Raw genomic sequence first — 18,265 nt, 5'->3', positions numbered from 1 at the left:
GTCATCCCATGGTTTAACCCACAGGCTTCAGACCCAGAAACTCTGAGTCCCCACCACTGGGGCCAGTGCACACAGGGCAGCCTGTGAGACTGTGATCCTGTCACAAGCCGACACCAGGAAGCCGTCCTGGGATCCTCACCACATCCGAAATATTCTGTCCGCCTGGCTCTAAAATACCCAAACCATTACTTCACCATCTTAACATCTTTAAAAATGATCGTCTACTGGGGCGCCTGGGTGGCGCAGTCGGTTAAGCGTCCGACTTCAGCCAGGTCACGATCTCGCGGTCCGTGAGTTCGAGCCCCGCGTCAGGCTCTGGGCTGATGGCTCAGAGCCTGGAGCCTGTTTCCGATTCTGTGTCTCCCTCTCTCTCTGCCCCTCCCCCGTTCATGCTCTGTCTCTCTCTGTCCCAAAAATAAATAAACGTTGAAAAAAAAAAAAATTAAAAAAAAAAAAATGATCGTCTACTAATAACATAGTTACGTAAGAGACAACGCTATAAGCTTTGAGAATTTCACCTCGCCCTTTCATGTTGTGTACGTACGAGGCTTTCTGAGAGACACGAATTCTTTCTGAACGGGAAAGGCCTCGCAGAGAAGGTGGGGTGGGACAGAAGATGGTTTACCCTACGTGCCCGGGCATCCTGAGGCATTTTTAAATCCCTCGGCCACTTGTAGTGTTATTTTTCTTTGATAAATTCTGCAGAACACATCACTGAATCTCATGTTTCTAAACAAACACATTGGTTCTTCAATATATTTAAACGGTATCAGACCTTTCTTAAGACTGTAAAGTCTACGTACAATTCGAGCTCAAAATGTTTCACATCAAGTTTCAAGTAAGTGTTGCTGAAGTCAACCTTAGGTTTCCTGGGGGTAATAAATGTTCTAATTGTGTAGGAAGGATTACACCAGGGAGGGCAACAAATTTTTTTTTTTTTAAGTAAGCTCTATGCCCAAGGTGGGGCTTCAAGTCAAGACCCTGAGACTGAGTCACATGCTGCACTGACTGAGCCAGCCAGGTGCCCTAGAATGCAACAAATCTTAATAGCCGAAGGAAGGAAGGAAGGAAGGAAGGAAGGAAGGAAGGAAGGAAGGAAGGAAGGAAGGAAGGAAGGGAGGGAGGGAGGGAGGGAGGGAGGGAGGGAGGGAGGGAGGGAGCGAGGGAGGGAGGGAGCGAGGGAGGGAGGAAGGAAGGAAGAAAGGCAAAACTTCCCTCTTTAAAATGAGCAGCAAAGCTATTTACTCACATATGAAAAAGAAATGGGAGTCCACTGGGGCTATGGTCACCCCGACACGGGGCACCCACACCGGATGGAATAAGCACGGGGGAGAAGGGCCTCCCTCGCCGGGCGGAGTAAGCCATCCGTGTGCTCAATTTAACGCCACTTTCCGTGTCCTACGGACAAATTCTCAACGACAGCAGCAACATCTTGTGCGAACACTTACGTAAGCCGTGCCACGTGACTCGTACACACGATACTAATTGTTCCTTGGAAGACGGGCCGGGGAGAGACCTGAGCTCCGAAAGCACGGTCAGGGGCTCGGTCCCAAGCAGCCCAGCCCGGCACGGGAGGGGTGCGCACGGCTCTGCTGCAGGGCCCAGGGGGCTCGCAGATGCCCCGCACTCCGAAAGCAAACTGAACGGCGACCGGATTCGTGGCACTCTGTCTGCCACGCTTTGTCTTTTCACACGCAACAGGTATTTAGGGGCACCTGACTGCCTCGGTTGGTAGACCACAGGACTCTTGAGCTCAGGGTCGGGAGTTTGAGCCCCACACTGGGCGTGGAGCCTACCTCAAAAAAACATCTCACGTAGACGCTCGCCGTCCACCCCTACAGGGTTACAGACGGCCCATGAACCCCACTACCTGGAGGCTGGTGTCCACGACTCTGACTTCACCCTCACCTTCCTCCTGGCGGTGGCCACTTGTTTACGAAAAGCCTTTTCTGGTACAGATGCGCTCGTGGGTTGGAGCTCAGGCCCGAGGTCCCGCCGAGACCACGCGGAGGCAGCGGAGCCAGGGCCACGCAGCCACAAGACCCAGGAGGCGGCGGCGACGTGGAGCCCCCAGCCGGGCAGCCGGGCAGCCGGCCCAGGTCTCCGTCTGCACTGGGCCCCGTCCCCTACCAGGCCAGAGCGCCACCCAGGAGACTAAACACCGGATGGACCTGGGGGGGGGGGGGGGGACACCTGCACCCCTTCCTTCTCCTGGGGGGTCAGTGCCGCCCCCGTAAGCGGAGGAGCCAGAGCACCTGTGTGCCCCCAACCCCTCCTTCGCCTGATGGACGAACTGCGCTTCTGCCGCCTGCCACCGCGGACGGCCAGCTCCCGTCACCTGGGACTCGCGTAAACCAAGGGCCACGTACCCCGGAAGAACCTGCCCGTGTACCCACACGGTCACTCCAACGATCGACGGAATGATCCGTTTTTCTCCTTGTGGACCACAAGCTACGAAATTAAGCGGGGCGGCTCACACTTTACCGTAAGGACATGAGGTTTGCTTGCACAGGTCAATACTCCAGAAAGCAACGCTCTCCGCCACCAGTTCCGAAGCCTGAAACACGAGGACTAAAGAGGCAGGGACTCTGATCTGTCTAGCACTTCTCTGTAATTTTTTTTTTCGTGTTTATTTTTCAGAAAGGGCAGAGAGAGAGGAGACACAGAATCCGAAGCAGGCTCCAGGCTCTGAGCTGTCAGCACAGAGCCCGACGCGGGGCTCGATCTCACAAACCGCGAGATCGTGACCTGAGCTGAAGTCCGACAGTTAACCGAGAGCCCTCCAGGCGCCCCTCGCGTCTCTGAATTTTCAGTGGGCCCCCAGCACCTAACTCTGCACGGAGGAACGGGGGTTACAAGCCAACATCCTGGAGGCATGGGAGACTTGTCTGACTTTCGCGGTTATTTCCTTCCTTCCTCCGCTCTCAGACGCCGCATCCCCCGCTGTGGCCGCGCCCCCCTTGGTTTACAGAACTCTGCCTCCCCCACAGGGTAAAATGCATGAGCGCTCTGACCGCCGTGGGCCAGGCCTACTGAGCGGGGGGACCTGATCTCCCTCAAGGACCCAGTTCTCGACACCACACGTGATTTTCCGAACACTCGCCCTAACAGTAAACTCATGTGGAGTGCTTCCCAGCCTTACGGTTAGAGCCGCAGGAGAAAGACACTTAGAAACCTGCTGAATTCTACGGGGAGCAGGCACACGCATGAGGCCGCGTAACCCATGACTGACAACACGCATCTCACAGTTAGGACATGAATGCAGCGGCGAAGTGGTCTTTCGTAACAAGAAGCATCTCATCAAATACGACATGACCACTGACACCACCGAGACTCATTCTCCTGAGGCGGACACTGTCCACACTAGGGCACCTCGCGTGGGGGCTTACGGGGCCCTACCTCACCACCACGGCTCTGCCATCCGGGCAAAGCACCACTCTCGAAAATCCGAGCATAACTTCTGACTCCCTGAAAACTTAACTCCTCATAGCCCACTGTACCCAGAGGGCTTACCGATAAACAGTCGGTTAACACATATTTTGTAAGTTATGTATATATGCCATATTCTTTCATAAAACAAGGCAAAGGTTATTAAGAAAATCACAAAGAAGAAAAAATACATTTACAATACTATACTGGATTCATTAAAAAAAAAAAAAATGTTGCACATAAGTGGACCTTCTATTCAAACCCTTGCTGTTCAAGTGTCAACTGTATGGTCTGGAATTTGCCATGATGATCACGGAGTCCAGAGAACGACCCGCTCTCAGACACTCGGCTGCAGCTGTGGTAACACAGAACCAAAGCCGGCAATTTGAACATCTCAGCCCCAGGGAAAGCTACCTACACACACTCTGTGAAATTTAATCACATGCTGGGGCAAATAACTCAATAAAGGCCGTCCTCCTATGACCAAGTACTTAAAATACCTCCTGAGGATGACAAAATAAACATAGGAGACAGAGTGAAACGTTTTGGCCAATTTATGTTACTTCCGATCCTACGTGAAATACACATTTCTGGGAGCAGTGGGGTGGGAGACCCAGAGGGCACTGCCACGAGTCTCACTGTTTCCGTTACAAAAAGTGTAAGGATGTGAAATGAAACACATCGGCAACATCGAAGGGACAGAATTTTCCCAGCACGGTTCCAGAAGCAAAAGGCCTACTTTCAGCATCAAACTGCACATGGCCAGATGGCAACTATCCAAGTTATCTCAAAACACTTTTATACAGTTCAAACATAGCAACATTCAAATCAGACCGCTGTTAAGTGGTTTCTACAAATTTCCATTCCCAGGGAACCAAAAGCCTGGCTGTTCCTACGGAATTGTGAGCGGTAACAGAAACCACAGCGTTTCACCTGAAACACAGCCCACGGTGTGCCAGTCACGATCGTTATTATGACTTCTGAGAAGCAGACTAAACTGAGGCAGGTTTAAAGGAAAACCGACAGACAACTCCAGGGGCTGAAGGGGAACCGGCCTCTAGCGGGACGGGGCCCTGTGGGCCCAGTGTGGCCGTGAGGCCCCGGCTCCAGGCCTATCGCAGAGCGCACTGAGTTCTGCCCCGGATCAAGGCCCAGAGCCCCAAACTGATCCGTACAGGAGCCGGGGCTCAGGGCCAAGTGCTCCGAGGTCTCGCCCTCACGTGAGCCACAACACAGCCTCCCTGCACAACTCCCCAAGGTGGAGTGGGAATCCACGGGAGCCCCTTCACGATTTCACACGTGCTCTATGCCTCCAGGAGGCCCAGTTTAACAAGGACCTCAGGTTCAGCCTGGAGGAAGAGAGTCCCTCTTTGCAGCTACAGAGCTCAATGAACAGCCACTGCTTCGAAACCAGGTACGGCTGAAAGTACGCAGAGAAGACAAAGAACAGAACGCTTACTTTTTTTGAAGTTTACGGTTTTTCTCAGCCTGTCCGCCCAATTTGCTGAGTCCCAGGGCGTCCTGAGAGGAGTTTTCCACCTCCAAAACAGCAGCTGTGGGGAAGCAGAGTGATGAAATGGGGGGCGTGGGGGGGGGGGTGCTCGACAGGCCACGTGAGGGTCTCCCGACAGGGGGAGGAACCTGCAGGCAGAGTGATCACGGTTCTAGACGAATGACACCAGCAGGACCACCTGCGCGTGGGAGCCACACACGGGACACCAACCTGGTCCCGCGGGATCCTTGCCAGCGTGGCCCGGACGGCCCTTTTCTTTCTTGCCAAACAGGCGGCCGATGGAAGACTTGATGCCCTTCTTCTTGGGCGCTTTGTGCAGCGAGTCCTGGCTACTGTTGCTGCTGCTGGGGTTGCTCACGGGGCCGTCCTGCGAGCCTGTCGAGCTGGGGGACGGGAGAGGATCTTCAACGCGGGCTTGGCACACGACACACCGCCCCACGCGAGTGAGAAGCACAGGCCCCCAGCTCCCGGGGAGGGCTGCCCCTGGGGAGCTGACGCTCTCTCCCTCCCAAGAAGATCTGGACTCCAAGCGCCCTGGGCCAAGAACGCGCGGCAGCCCTTCCAGGCCGTGACCCGGGAGCACGGAGCACATGCACAACCAGAGCCAGCCGGGGACACGGTACAAGAAACAGAGCGGCTGCTGGAGCTGCCCGGTGGGGGGGAAGATGGCTCCCCAGAGCCCCTCGGGGCACAGAGCTCGGCCCAGGGGAGGGCAGAGGGGAAGCCTCAGGACGGCCGGCGGTTAGGACGTGGGCAAACGAGGCCGCCCTACAGCCGCCTGCACCGCCGGACTCTGGTCTGTCCCAGCGGACTTGCGCTCCGGCGGCCGCACCCCCAGAGCCCTGGCAGGTGCCCCAAGAACATCGTGCACGTAAACTCAGTTCGCTGGCGTTTCTTTAGAATCGCCGTCCCGACCCTTTCTCCCCCAAGAAGATCAAGGGTTTCTCGGAGCTGAAAACCAACGCGCTGGCGTGTCCCCCGTGGTGCCTGCGCCCCTTACTTTCTGGCGTCCCTGATGTCCTCGTGGCTGGCCGCGTGGAGCACCCCCTGGTGCAGTCTGTCCAAGCGCAGGGACCTCGGGGAGGAAGGAGGGGACGTTTCACATTTTATCGTTGCCTTGTCGTCTCGTACCTCTTCGCGCGAAGCCGGCAACTGCGGGGTCGAGAGGAGGGTGACAGGAGTTCACCGCGGGCCCGAGAGACGAGCACACAGCCCTGAAATCACAGCCAGGAACTCATCTGAGTAGCTACGAGCTGCGCTTTCTGCGGCGTCCAAAACACCCTCTTAGCGTCGGCCTAACTCCGGGCCACGCGTTGGGCAGCGGGCCCGCCGAGACCCCGGGCCATCTGCACCCAGCGGGTGCGCCCTCCCCCGGAACCCCATGCCACCGCGAGCCCGGCCCCGGAAGGCAGCGGCGGAGACCTTCGCGAACCACGCCCCGAACCATGTCCCCATCGACCACCGCCAGCCGAGGAGCAAGGTGCTGGTCTCCTGACGCCATTCAGAGCAAACCCTGGTGAGCACAGAGGCTTCCCGTGCACGACTGTGCAACGCTCGTTGTCTGGGGGAAAAGGAACCAGCTTGGGCCCTAACCCAGTGTCACTTCCAGTAACGATGCAAAGCCTGGACCTACGAGCACGGGCAGAAAGTGAGAAGGCACCCAAACCCCCGCCCCCCCCACCCCCACTCGGGTCTGACTTCTGCTTCTCAGTGACATTTAGGTTGACGTTACAAACCGAAGGACTTCTCTGCGGCTTAGAGAAGGCGTGCTCAACACGGTGGAGACAAAGTGACCCCGGGCTGTCGTCACGACAAGATGACCCCCTTCAGACTCCACTTTTCCTCCTGTAACAGGCTGTGGGTGTGCGGCTATGTGGCTGTGGGCCCTGGAAAGGACGGCGGGGCCACGGACCAGCCAGCGTCATCACCCTTGACAGGTCCTGGTGGTGAGGCACCCGTGTAGGACTGGCGAGACAGGCACCGCCAACTGGGTTTGTACCAGGACCTCCGAAGCTGCATGGGGCTCGGGACACCCACGGGGGCCGGGGGTCAGCACCAAGGGGAGCTGAGCTCAGGGAAGACACCAGCTTAACCAACAGCTACAGAACACCTGCCTCCTCTCCTGATTTCCATGACAATCATCAGACAACAAAAGGCTACCTTAACCGGCTACAAACTATCCACATAAAACTAAACAGGGTCAGACTTAAGCAACAGAAATAGATTTCAAATCCAGGTGGAGGCAAGGATATGGAGAAAACAAACACCAAAAGGGAACGGGACAGGGAGCCACGCTAGGGACCCGGCTATGAGGTGAGCAGGGACGGAGGGTTCCGGGCACAGGCCCTCCCCTGTGTCACAGCGCAGTCCACACGCAAGCCCCCGCCCGGCCCTGGGTCCCGCCAGACTTGGGCCTATGGGCCATTTCGGTCTCAACCAAAAGGGAGGCTCCCGCAGGGCTGGGAAGCGCAACGCCCGTGCTGGCCCCGTCCACGCGGACCTGACACCCACTTCTCGTGCACCTCGTCTTCATCCCCCAAAGCCTCCAAGGAGCCCTCCAAGGAGCCGTCAGTGAGCTGCGGGAGCAGGCCGTCCTGCCTGGGTGTTCACCACACGCCCCTTCCTTCCCTCCTCGAGAAGGTCTTGCTACCGAGGAAAGGGCGGCACGAGCCAGCGGACCGCAGGGCGTGCTCTGCGCCCCGTCGCCGGTGAGAGCTCCCGACCTCTGTGGACCGAGCACCGATGGGCAGTTTGTGGACACCCCGAGGGCCACGATTCTATCGCTGTCCTCACTTACCAGGGGAGCAAACCAGGGCAAAAAGGGGGTGATTAACACACCCGGGTCACGAAACCACCTTTGACGGAGCTGGCACTCGAACCCGGAGTTTAACTGAACGGCCACACCGTCCCTGCGGGGGAGGGGCTCCCCCGGCTGCCGCCCAGCTCCGTATCAGAGGCACGGCCCTGTCAGCGTGTGGCCGGGCGGGTCTGGGATGGGGGTACGGTCCGGGGAGCAAAGTATCCCAGTTATGAGGGGGGCGCTCTGGTCAAGGGTCCGGTCCCAAGGCACGGCACTTCCCGTGAGAAGGGGACACCCAAGTCATGGTCCTCTGGACACAGGAGGTGCCCTGCCCCGGCCCGGGGCGCCGTAAAGGAGAGAAGGGCGCCCGAGCAAAGGTGGGGTACGTGGCAGAGTGGTGTCGTGGCCAGCGTCTGCGCTGCAATGCGGCCTCGGGCACAGGACCCGGGCTCTCGGCCCGTTTCCACATCTGGAAACGGGGGTGACCACACACGCTGCGGCTCGCAGGGGTGGGGGTGGGGGCCGGGTAACAGGCTCCTAAACCACTGCACCCGGCAGCTGGCGGACCCCGAGAGCTCGCCAAACGCTACTGGCCACGACTGTCCAAGGTGGTTATCCCCAAATCGAACATCTAGGGCTCGGCTTCAGTCATTTCTCTTCCTGGAAACTTCTATGTCTCGCATAGCTGAGTACGCAGCGAGCAGGAGACAAACGAGAGAGAAAGGCAAGCTCTCACATCCCTCGCAGGCGCCATGGAAACCGGCCGCCAAGCTCGAGCGCCCAGCGCTTCCCGGGACACACCGGTCGCTTGTTGTGACCCGGTTGCGGTGCCCGCTCTGCGAAGCGACGGGCACTCTCCCACCCGCCACAGACAAACACAGGTAGGTTACACTACCAAGCACTTTACCTTTCTACGATGCTTCCTTAAATCGCTAGGCTGACAGAGGCATGCAAAGAAATGAAGAGAAATCAGATTTACTGCACGCTCGGAAGTCACAAATTCAAGGACCAGAAGAGGCAAACATGTTTTAAAAACAACAACAGCACGGACATAACGGAGATAAGGTTTAGAAACAACCATAACTGGAAACAGAACTTTCCACCATACGCTTAAACATAACAGGTTATTCAACATTTACTAGAGAAACTAGAAATTATTACTCAGGGAGATGAGATTCCATTACGCCCCACATAATTTATTAAAATACGGCATCCTGTGTAACAAAGAGATCTAACGGCTGTCTACGCTAAAGCTTTCTGTAACTGTTCTCCTTGTTGAAAGCCACGTTCCGCTTTTACACTACCAACCTCGTGGATGTCCAAGCAGTGACCGCGACACCCGGCAGAACACCGAACCGACCTACTCTGGTTAAGGACCTGCTGGATGTCAGCGTCAAGCCCTGACCTAGAGTTTGAGTGAAGACTTCCCAAGAATCAACGTGCTGCGCAGGTACGTGACAAAAACGAGCCCCGTGTTTCCGTGTGGAAGGCGGCACTTGTGCCCGGTAAGCCCATGGGGTTTGGAGTCCTGACCACGAGCGTCGGCACCACAGAGCGTGCTGTGTCTGATTTCTTCAGAAGAAACCCTTCGCTGACGAGTTATCTGTGTCACACCCGCATCCACGCGTGCTACACGGTGACACGCCAAGTGCCATCGGTCACCATGGGGGCGAAACCCCACCACCTCACGAGAAATGAAGACAAAGCAGGAACGACACGAGAGAGCCACGACTAACCACAGACGCTGCACACACAGGATCACGGCCACGGGAGCACGCTGTGGAGGGGCTTACGGCGTGGGGCAGAGAGGGGCGGGGGGGGGGGCGAACAAGATACCGGCTGGGGGGCGGGAGGCTGAGGTCTGCGTGAACAGCGGTAAGTAAGCGAAAGGACGAGACGGCAAGTCAAAACCCAGCACGGAAGCAGATACACTCTCGGCCGGCACACAAATTCCACAGCAGGGAAAAGAGCCGATTATTTTTATAGCGACTTTCACAAATTCTCCGAGAGGAAGAAAGCGTGAAACCACAGATGAGACCGTCCAAGAGTTTAAGGTACGAGCTGGTTAGCTAACGGTGCGAATTATACACAGAGTGACGTCAAAACAACACAAAACGGGCTAGTTCCCGCATCACAGGCCACGGAAGAGACTCACAGCTGATCTAATCACATGCTAGCCAACAGCGCAGCTGGGAAGAAAAACGACGGTAACAGGACAGATTCTGACAGACACGAGCGCACTCAGAAACACAGCGTCGTAAACGTGATCGTAGGCGGAAAGAGGTGACGTGCTCTCCAAACCTAAGCTACGTACGCGGCGAAGTTCCGCGACATTCTGCAGAGCTGCGCGCTTCGCCCAGAAACCGCACGGTCACCGCGTCTCCAGACACCGAGGAGCGAAGACGCGCTCCCAGAAGCCGTCCCCGTGTGGGGCTCACGCCGCTGCCGTGCTGGCCTCACACACGCACCAGCGTCAGGAGAACCAACTTGAGCTTTATTTTACTTTGCTTTTTGACCGCGTGTCCCATCCCCTCCAGTTAGGCATCTCTAATGCAGAGAAAGACAGCACCGCCTCACTCTGCGCCTTCTCTACCGTCCGTACTTACTGTGGTGAAACCGCCGACCCCCCGAAAACAAGAACATGCCCCTCGGAGCCATGGTGCCTGGCACGGGCCCACATCCAAAGTTCCACACCTAAAAGCTCTGACGATGAGCTCACGACAACGGCTAACCCGCTCACCCGCACAGCACAATCCGTGTGTCACCGGCTACTGCTGAATGACTAAATACTGGCTGGTTTAAAAATTCTCGCACCTCTGAGCGTGACAGATGAACCGGCCTTCCTTCTGGGTAAAACACGAGACAGAACCATATTCGTAGACTCTGGCACCTAAGTCGGGGGCTGGGGTGGGGGGAGCGCCGCAGGAAGAAGAGACAAATACTCACTAGAGTCATGACCCCCAGTCTGTCCACCTCCCTGGCGGGGCTGTGCGGGCCCCTCCGTGGGGTGGAGCGCCCGCTGTGTGGAGGGGAGGGACCCGCGAGCGGGGACGCGGGGTGCGGGGCGCCGGAGCCCGCGGGTCTAAAACGGCCGGGGCTGTCTAAGCTGCCGCTGCCCACTCGGCTCTCAATCTCCTCCGCCCGCTGTTCCGCGCTCTCCTTCTCTTCTTGAATGAGCCTGCAACGAAAGCAGACAGGTCACCCTCGCCGCCCTGGCAAACCCGTGAACGCACCTGCGTGACAAGTCCGTGCTTGCTCCCGCGCTGCGAACGTGCGGGCCGGTGAGCTCCAAGGACGGCTGCTCCGACCCCACCTCAGCGAGAACGTTCTCCCTTTTAGTATCTTTTCGATACACCCAGTTTCAGAACAACACGAGGGGACTCCCGCAGGGCGTCCCGTAAAGCTCCTTCCACCAACCGTGCTTGATTTTACTCCTGTGCGCTCAGATTCGGCCAGAGGCTCACCGGCAGCTCTCGCCGTACGACGAGCTGTGAATTCACAACTGCTAACCTTCCCAATTCTCAGACACGTCGATGTACCTGTTTTGCAACTGGAAATCGGGACCTCTGACCTAACCGACGGACCGACCCACGGAGCAGCTGGGAGTTCCCCGACACTGAAGCCCCTAGACTAGATGAAAACATTGAGTTTTGTTTTTGTTTTTTTTTAAGGCTGAATTCAAACCAGTTTATTTGATGGAATTTTCTACCAGCCTCCTCCGTACTCCATTCATTTGGAATTCAAGGCGAACACTCTTCACTGCCAGAGAGCAGTGCATCAGGAAACGGCAATTTCTGCATTTGACTATGTCACTAATTATGCCCATGTTAACACCGGAGAGCCACGCAGCGACCTTTCCGACGAAAGCTCTGTTTACGCACCCTGAGAGCTTATCTTGTGATGGACAAGTCTCCGGACCGACTGACCATTTCTATCTGGTCAACTCGCATGAAGGAAGATCGCTTCTCCCTGGCCACACGCCACACAAAAGCAAAGCCGAAGCGCGGGCCCTCTCTCCTCTCCCGCGCTGACCTGATGGGGGACGGCTTCCACAGAGCCCACCGCTCCTCCCTGCTTCTCCCGCTGGGGTCTGTCCTCACCGCCCGCTCTCTGCAGGCAGGAAGGAGCACGTCTGCCCGTGCTAGCTTCCCAAGAACGAAACGTGGACAGCGACTCTACCCGGATCCACGGCAGCAGGGTCACTAGCACGTGCCCGCTCCCCCCGGGACCTCAGGACTGCAAAACAGAGCAGCTCCCGGGGCCCCGGGCCCACCATCCTGCCCACCCTGCCCCCTCCGTCTCCACGAGGGCCAGGCTCTGGGTTCTCTTGCCTCCGCGGGACCAGAGCTTTGTAAATTCGCTACCGTGGCTGCTAAGAGGATTTCTAAAGAAAACACCCTTGAAATAGTGACGAGCGTAAAATGATTCAAACACACGCCCCCTGAGCACTCACTGCTCTACAATGGACCGATTTCGACATGTTACGTTCATGCACGCGGCCCGCCCCACACACCCTCCCTCTGCGCTGTGGATCAGGGAGGCCTCCCCGCACCCTGGGCTTTCCGCACCTCGGCTTTCCGCGTCCTGGCCGACCCTGGAACCTCGGTCGGACGCCGCCGAGGAGCATCGCAGGCGCACACTGGGCACCCACGCGGTCCTCTCTGGCTGTGCTGTCGGCTCCCGCAGGAAGGGACTGGACACCTTCCGCCCTTCCCCAGAGGTTACGCGAACCTGTCCACGACTGTGGACAGATGCCCTGGTGAACTGAATTTTATAACCTAGGGGAATCGCACAATATTCTGAAAATAGACCAGAAGGAGCTTTATCGTTATGGGACACTCAGAGCATTCAGAGTGTTTGTTCCAGACCTTCCTGAGCGCGGTAACAGTCCCTCGGAGACACTGTGGTCTCTGTGGTGCCGCGCACGATCACATGTACCTGATCTCTTTGTTGATGGCGTCCAGCTGTTCCTGCAGCATCATGGCCAGAGTCTGGGCATCGGCCTGCCCACTGGGCGAGAGCAGAGCGGCCGAACTGAAGAGCGCGTCCCCGTCGTCTTCGCCATCAGACACGTCGACGTCGCTCTCGAACGCCTGTGCCACATTTGCTAGGACGCTAGCTTGTTGGGCACGTTCCCAATCCTGTTCGTTAAGAGTCTGTACCTGTGAGTAAAAAAAACTCAATCTCGGCAAAGGTGGAAAATGACAATGCAGTTCTAGAAACCTACGAGAAATCTATCAGAAACTTGAAAAGTTTTCAACTGGAAGCCCAAAGAAAGTGGGGAACTGCCTTGTGCTTACAAGCTGCTGACCTACGAAGCAAGCAGTACTTGAGGCACAGGTGAGGAGGGCGGCCTATGACTTAGACCCCCTTGCGACGCAAGTGCCTCCGTGGACGTGGGGCATTTCTGTGACATCGTCCACAGGGTGGGACGAGCAGACCAGAAACAAAAATGGGAATAAAAAAATACATTGGTGCCAGCCAGCCACCCCCGTGGGCAGTTGCAAGGCCGTTAAATCTGAGTGCACTTCTGCGGCCCCACCAGCTCGCTGGAGTTCCAGGTAGGGGACGTGCAGCCACTGGAGCGTCCCCCGCCTCCCTTCCTGAGGCTGGTGTGACCGAATGGAAGGAGCAGAGAGGACCCAGGAGCGGCCCGCGAACCTGCTCCTCTCGGGGCTACCCTCGAGTGGCAGAGGCGCCTCTGAGGCCGAGCCCAAGCCCTGTGGCCTGAGGAGCAGGGCGCGGCTGCGAGCAGCGGCTCTCCTGGAGGCTCTCCTGCCCTCCCGCTCACCCACCCCCCAGACGGCTCCCCCCACGGGCACGAGGCCCTCTGCTGGCGCGGGGACATCGTTCCACCCTCTCTTTCTGAATGATCACCTTTCTAACTTCATCCACATCAGCCTAAAAACGCTTTCCCCCTTTTCCCTCCAAAATAACGGAACACAAACCACAGAACTTTTACCCTGTGTCTCCTTCCAGCTAGCACCGCGCCTCTGCTCCCAACCACAGTTCAAGTCCTCCAGAAAGCTGCCCCTACTGTGTCTACGCAGACTCTGGAACTCGGGCGAGTGGGCTTTAGCACAACTGCTCCTGGACCAGACCACCGTGGTCCTCGGCCTCCACCTTGCCTGGCCCCACCCGGCACGACCAGGCCCACCGGTCTGCGGTTCCCTGAGCACCTGGCCCACTGGGCTCCTCCCACCACTTGTCGGGACCGCTTGGTCTCCGCCAGTTCTGTCTCCCTGTCTCCACTGCCACGCTGGGCAGTGCCCAGAGAGCCGCCCTTGGACTCTGGGGCTATCCACAGGTGCCCACCTAGGGACTTTATGTGGCCTGTGCCTCTAGAAGCCACCAGCGTGTTCTGGCTCTAATCCTTCTCTCTAGTCAAGGTCTCCTGAGGCCCAGACTGGGGTGTCCAACTGCTCACCGGACGTGTCCCCTTGGTCCGACCTCTTGGAGCTCCCCCCGCCTGTCACGTTCTCTCATGCCCTAGGTCCCTTCCATCAGCACCTCTTGCCGGCACCAACCTGTGATCTATCCACACGGCTCCTTCACTGGCCTCCTTCGGGCTCAAACGTAACCCTCCTGGCGATACCTCCCTGTCTGACTGAGTTTACAATTCTTATTCCCTCCTCATCTCACAACTCGCGACACCCGATTGCCTCTCCCCGCTTACTCCCATCTGACACGGTGGTGGTTTCAAACTAGGTCTACGAGTTCTTCACTACCCCGTCGAGGGGTGGACCCCAACTGTGGGCTGGCCCTGCAGCTCTAACAAACAGGACGTGGTGGAAGTGAAGGCGGGCAGCTCCCAAGACTAATACGGCACAAGCTCTGGGACCTTCTGCCTGCCCTCTCTCCGCGTGAGTTCTGGGGAAGCCGCTGCTGTGCCGGGAGGACAGCCAAGCAGCCTGTGGGCAGGTCGTGTGGTGACGACCTGAGGCCTGCCTCCAACACCCAGGCAAGGGAGCGCACAGTGCACCCGCCAGCCCCAGCCGAGCCTCCTGGTGGTGCAACCTCACGAGCCCCTGAGCCACAATCACCCAGCTAAGACTCTCCTAAGTTCACAGAAACCAGCAACTACGAAGTGTTCCTCCTAAGCCACTCCCCTTTGCAGGGATTTGTCAATCATCTGTCAGACAGAAATAGATAACTAATACACGTACCACCTTTTACTTCCCATTCGCTGCTAGTCTCTCCTCACTACACTGCACACAGATAGGGGTGCAGGCCTCTCCTCTGACTTTTTATCTATTTATTGTTTTCTTTGCTTTATTTTAAGTGGGGGAGGGGCAGAGAGAGGGAGAGAGAGAGAGAATCCCAAGCAGGCTCCAGGCGCGGTCAGCGCGGAGTCCCATGCAGGGCCGCGGGGCTCGATCTCACAAACCGAGAGATCGTGACCTGAGCGGAAATCAGGAGTGGAACGCTTGACTGACTGAGCCACCGGGTGCCCCTCGTCTGGTTTTTTCGGTCATGCTGCAGCCCTAGGTCTGGGATGATGTCTGGCCCAAACTCGTTCAATGACTATCGGTGCTGAAAACATACACAAGTATGTAAAAATATACGCTGCTGAAGAGACAAAAGTACAAAAGTATTTAAACTCCAAATGTGAATTCTTTTTTGCTTAAAGATGAATACACCTATTCACTGAATCTTCATTAGCGTTTCAAAACTACTGATTAGCATTGTGCTGTGCTTAACAGTAGGTCCCATCTTAACCCACGTTTCTACTCTTCGAAAAGAAAGGAAAAAAGCTCTACAAAGTAAATTGTGAGCCAGCAAAAGAAGAACGGGGGAAGGGGACAAGAGACAGCGGCCTATCAGCAGTTTAGTTCCAGAAGAGCCTCACAGCCAGAGGATAAGGCAGGTGACACTGGAGCAGGCGGGCGGGTCCCGCGAGAGCCCCCGGAGGACAGAGGTCCTTGCCTTGGAAGGCTCATCTCGCAGAGCGGCCACACGGCCTTTCCGGGGGCGCAACACCGCGCTGCTGTAGGCATCCGTGGGGCCATCCGCCAGAGGGAACCTGAAATCTGGGACGCTGCCCAAGTGCGGTCGCCTGAAATATGGGGGGGGGGGGGGGGAGAAAAAGGTCATTATCAACAAGAAGTGAACTTTGTCAGCCAGGCCAGAACCCGCCAATTTGGAAACTGAGGTCGCAGAAGGTCTCCAAGGACGCCATCTTTTCTCCTGGCTCCCGTCCCAGCCTGCCAGCCGGGCCCTGTGGAGACAGGGTCTCCCGGGCCCAGCAGGGGCAACGCCTCGCCGCGGCCCAGCCGTCCCCGATGTGGAACAGGGCCTGTGCTCGGCCTCGGCACCCGCCCCCAGTCAACCTGCCGCCCTGCGCGTCTGTGACACCTGCTGCCCAACTGACCGGGAAGCGCTCCTGTGCGTCCCTCTGGCCTTCAAGTGCCATCTCCCGCGCGTGCCAAGGCCCTCGCTGTGAGGCCAGGTGACCCCAGGCATCCCTCCTCCTGCCACTAACCGGCACCTCAGGGGCACCCATGGCAGGATCCTCGGGAACCGCAGCTCGCAGCTCCCGTGGACAGGAGGTGGCGATGCGCCCGGTGTTTCCAAGGCAAAAGCGTCTCTGGCCTGTGTCCACTTAGACTGACAGACAACCGTCCCCCTTGGCCACAGAAGTCTCCAGAAAAGTTCGACGGAGCCCTGAGCCCCTAGGACGGGGTCACTGACATGGGCTGTCACCTGCCCCCCCTCAGCAAAGGCTCCGGGCAGGAAGCGGTCAGCAGAGGTGAAGGAGCACCCGCCAGCCCACAGGCCCGGCCTCAGCCACGGGCTCACCCTCTACACCTGAACCCTGCACGGGAGTCCAGCGGCTCCTTGCTCTCTGGAAAAGAAGAGAGGCTGGCTTCCGTTTCAGAAATGCTTATGGTCTCGGGAGACAGAACACGCCCATCGGATTCACATCAACTAAAGAGGGGGCCCCGGGCGCCGCCCCGCGAGGCCTGCAGACAGAGCCCGCGTGACAGGACGTCTCCTCTGCGTGCTTCACGCTCCTCTCTGCGGCCTTTAAAGAAACGTCTTCGAGAAACGCTGCCGCAGGGTACTGCTTGTTTGTAAGACAGCCAAGTCCGAACTGCCCGCTGGCCACAGCCACCCTTCCCTCCTCCTGTCCCCCTATTCCCGGAGGAACTGCTCACCTGCGCTCAGGTGGCCTAGCGTCACCGCTGCGGGGCCACGGCACGTTGCCAACCGGTGAGCTACACGTGACACCCCGCGTGTGGTCTGGGATGGTTCGTGGCTCCTCCGAGGCTCACGAGTGTCCCCTGACTCCGACACCCCGTCTCGGGCTCCCGGGCCCCCGACCCGGCCACCCTGCATCCAGTCCTATCCCAGAGCTCCGTCCCATCTGCCCCGCCTGCGTGTGGAAGTCGGTCCGTCACCTTTCCCTTCCTCCGCAACCCAGGCCATCTCGTCCTGCTAGAGGAGGACACGACACAAGACTTGGCTGTGAGGTCGTGCCAGGAGGGCTCGGCTGGCCGGGCTGCCTGCCACCTCCTCAGTCCCGTCCCCGCGGCCGCCCGTGCTCACGGCGACACAGCTCCCACCAGCGTGTCTTCTGCCACCACACGGGAGAGCGCTATGTGAGACGGCTTCAAACAGACCCCGTTCCCGACCGGCCTCCTGCCCGCCGTCTGCACACCGCAGGGCCACCCGTGACCGCGGCCGCTCCCTCCGCACCACGGGAGCGCACGGCCCCTCTCTATCCCTCTCGCTGGCCAGCACGCCTCAGGTGGGCGACGGGCGTGGACTTCCCTGTTACCGCAACTGCCCCGTGGTGCCAGCCTCCAGGTGCCCACACGGCCCCTTCCCTGGAGAACTCCAAGGTGCACGCCGGTGGCCCGTGCTGCGTCTGCTTTGCTCCCGTTTGCTCGCTTGGCCTCCTCACACATACGCGCCTTCAAGCCCTTGAGCGGCGACACCGGCCTCCGGCCGGCGAGGAGCTCCATCAGCCAAACGAGAGGCTGCCCTGTGCCCTCATCTTCCCGTGCCCTTCCCTCTCTGGACACACACTCGCTGTGCCACCAGTGGCTCCACGGACAGGGAGAGCCTCTCGCGACCCGACCTTCGCTGACCTCTCCTCTTTCCCACGAGCAGGCTCAACAGGGACAGCCACAGCACACCCTCGACCTTCCCGAGAGCCCCCGTCTGCAGCCACCCAAACCCCTGTGTGGCCCGAGCGGGCCTGCCTTCGGAGCAGGAGCCTGTTCCCTGCACCTGAGGGGGCCCAGTCAGCTACTCGAGCGACTCTCGCTCCAGCGGGACGCTCACACGGTGACTATTTCCTACCAAGAAGCGAAGAAACCTTTTAATACCTTGCTGACAATTACTGTCTGCGGGACGCAGCTCACAAGCCGGCTGACTCACTCCTTCACAGGCGACTCACAGTTGTCCCAACAGACTTAAAGTGACTACACGTCACTCTCCAGAGTCTTTTCAAACACATAAGAAACTACAAGCACTGTGCTAACGCCATGAATGTCAAATTGACCCTCACAATCATG

The 18,265-nt window shown here is 58.0% G+C and overlaps 1 protein-coding gene across 2 annotated transcripts in view; it reads right to left on the bottom strand.

The window, feature by feature from the left end:
- Window positions 1–18,265, bottom strand: part of PPFIA1 (PTPRF interacting protein alpha 1) — a 90,763-nt gene that overhangs the window by 18,842 nt on the left and 53,656 nt on the right. For both annotated transcript variants that reach the window (XM_047070798.1, XM_047070797.1), the window contains 6 exons: window positions 15,669–15,798; window positions 12,681–12,904; window positions 10,689–10,920; window positions 5,943–6,094; window positions 5,153–5,325; window positions 4,889–4,982 (listed from right to left, as the gene is read on the bottom strand). In XM_047070798.1, coding sequence (XP_046926754.1) covers window positions 4,889–4,982; window positions 5,153–5,325; window positions 5,943–6,094; window positions 10,689–10,920; window positions 12,681–12,904; window positions 15,669–15,798 — 1,005 coding nt within the window. The remainder of the gene's footprint in view (window positions 1–4,888; window positions 4,983–5,152; window positions 5,326–5,942; window positions 6,095–10,688; window positions 10,921–12,680; window positions 12,905–15,668; window positions 15,799–18,265) is intronic.

The sequence above is a fragment of the Lynx rufus genome, unplaced genomic scaffold, assembly GCF_022079265.1.
Source record: "Lynx rufus isolate CCGP_SWC_20201006 ecotype Redwood Valley unplaced genomic scaffold, mLynRuf1.p SCAF_9, whole genome shotgun sequence".
In the NCBI taxonomy this organism is placed as follows: domain Eukaryota; kingdom Metazoa; phylum Chordata; class Mammalia; order Carnivora; family Felidae; genus Lynx; species Lynx rufus.
The sequence above is the reverse complement of the archived record's forward strand: the minus strand, read 5'-3'. Positions and strand labels throughout refer to the sequence as shown.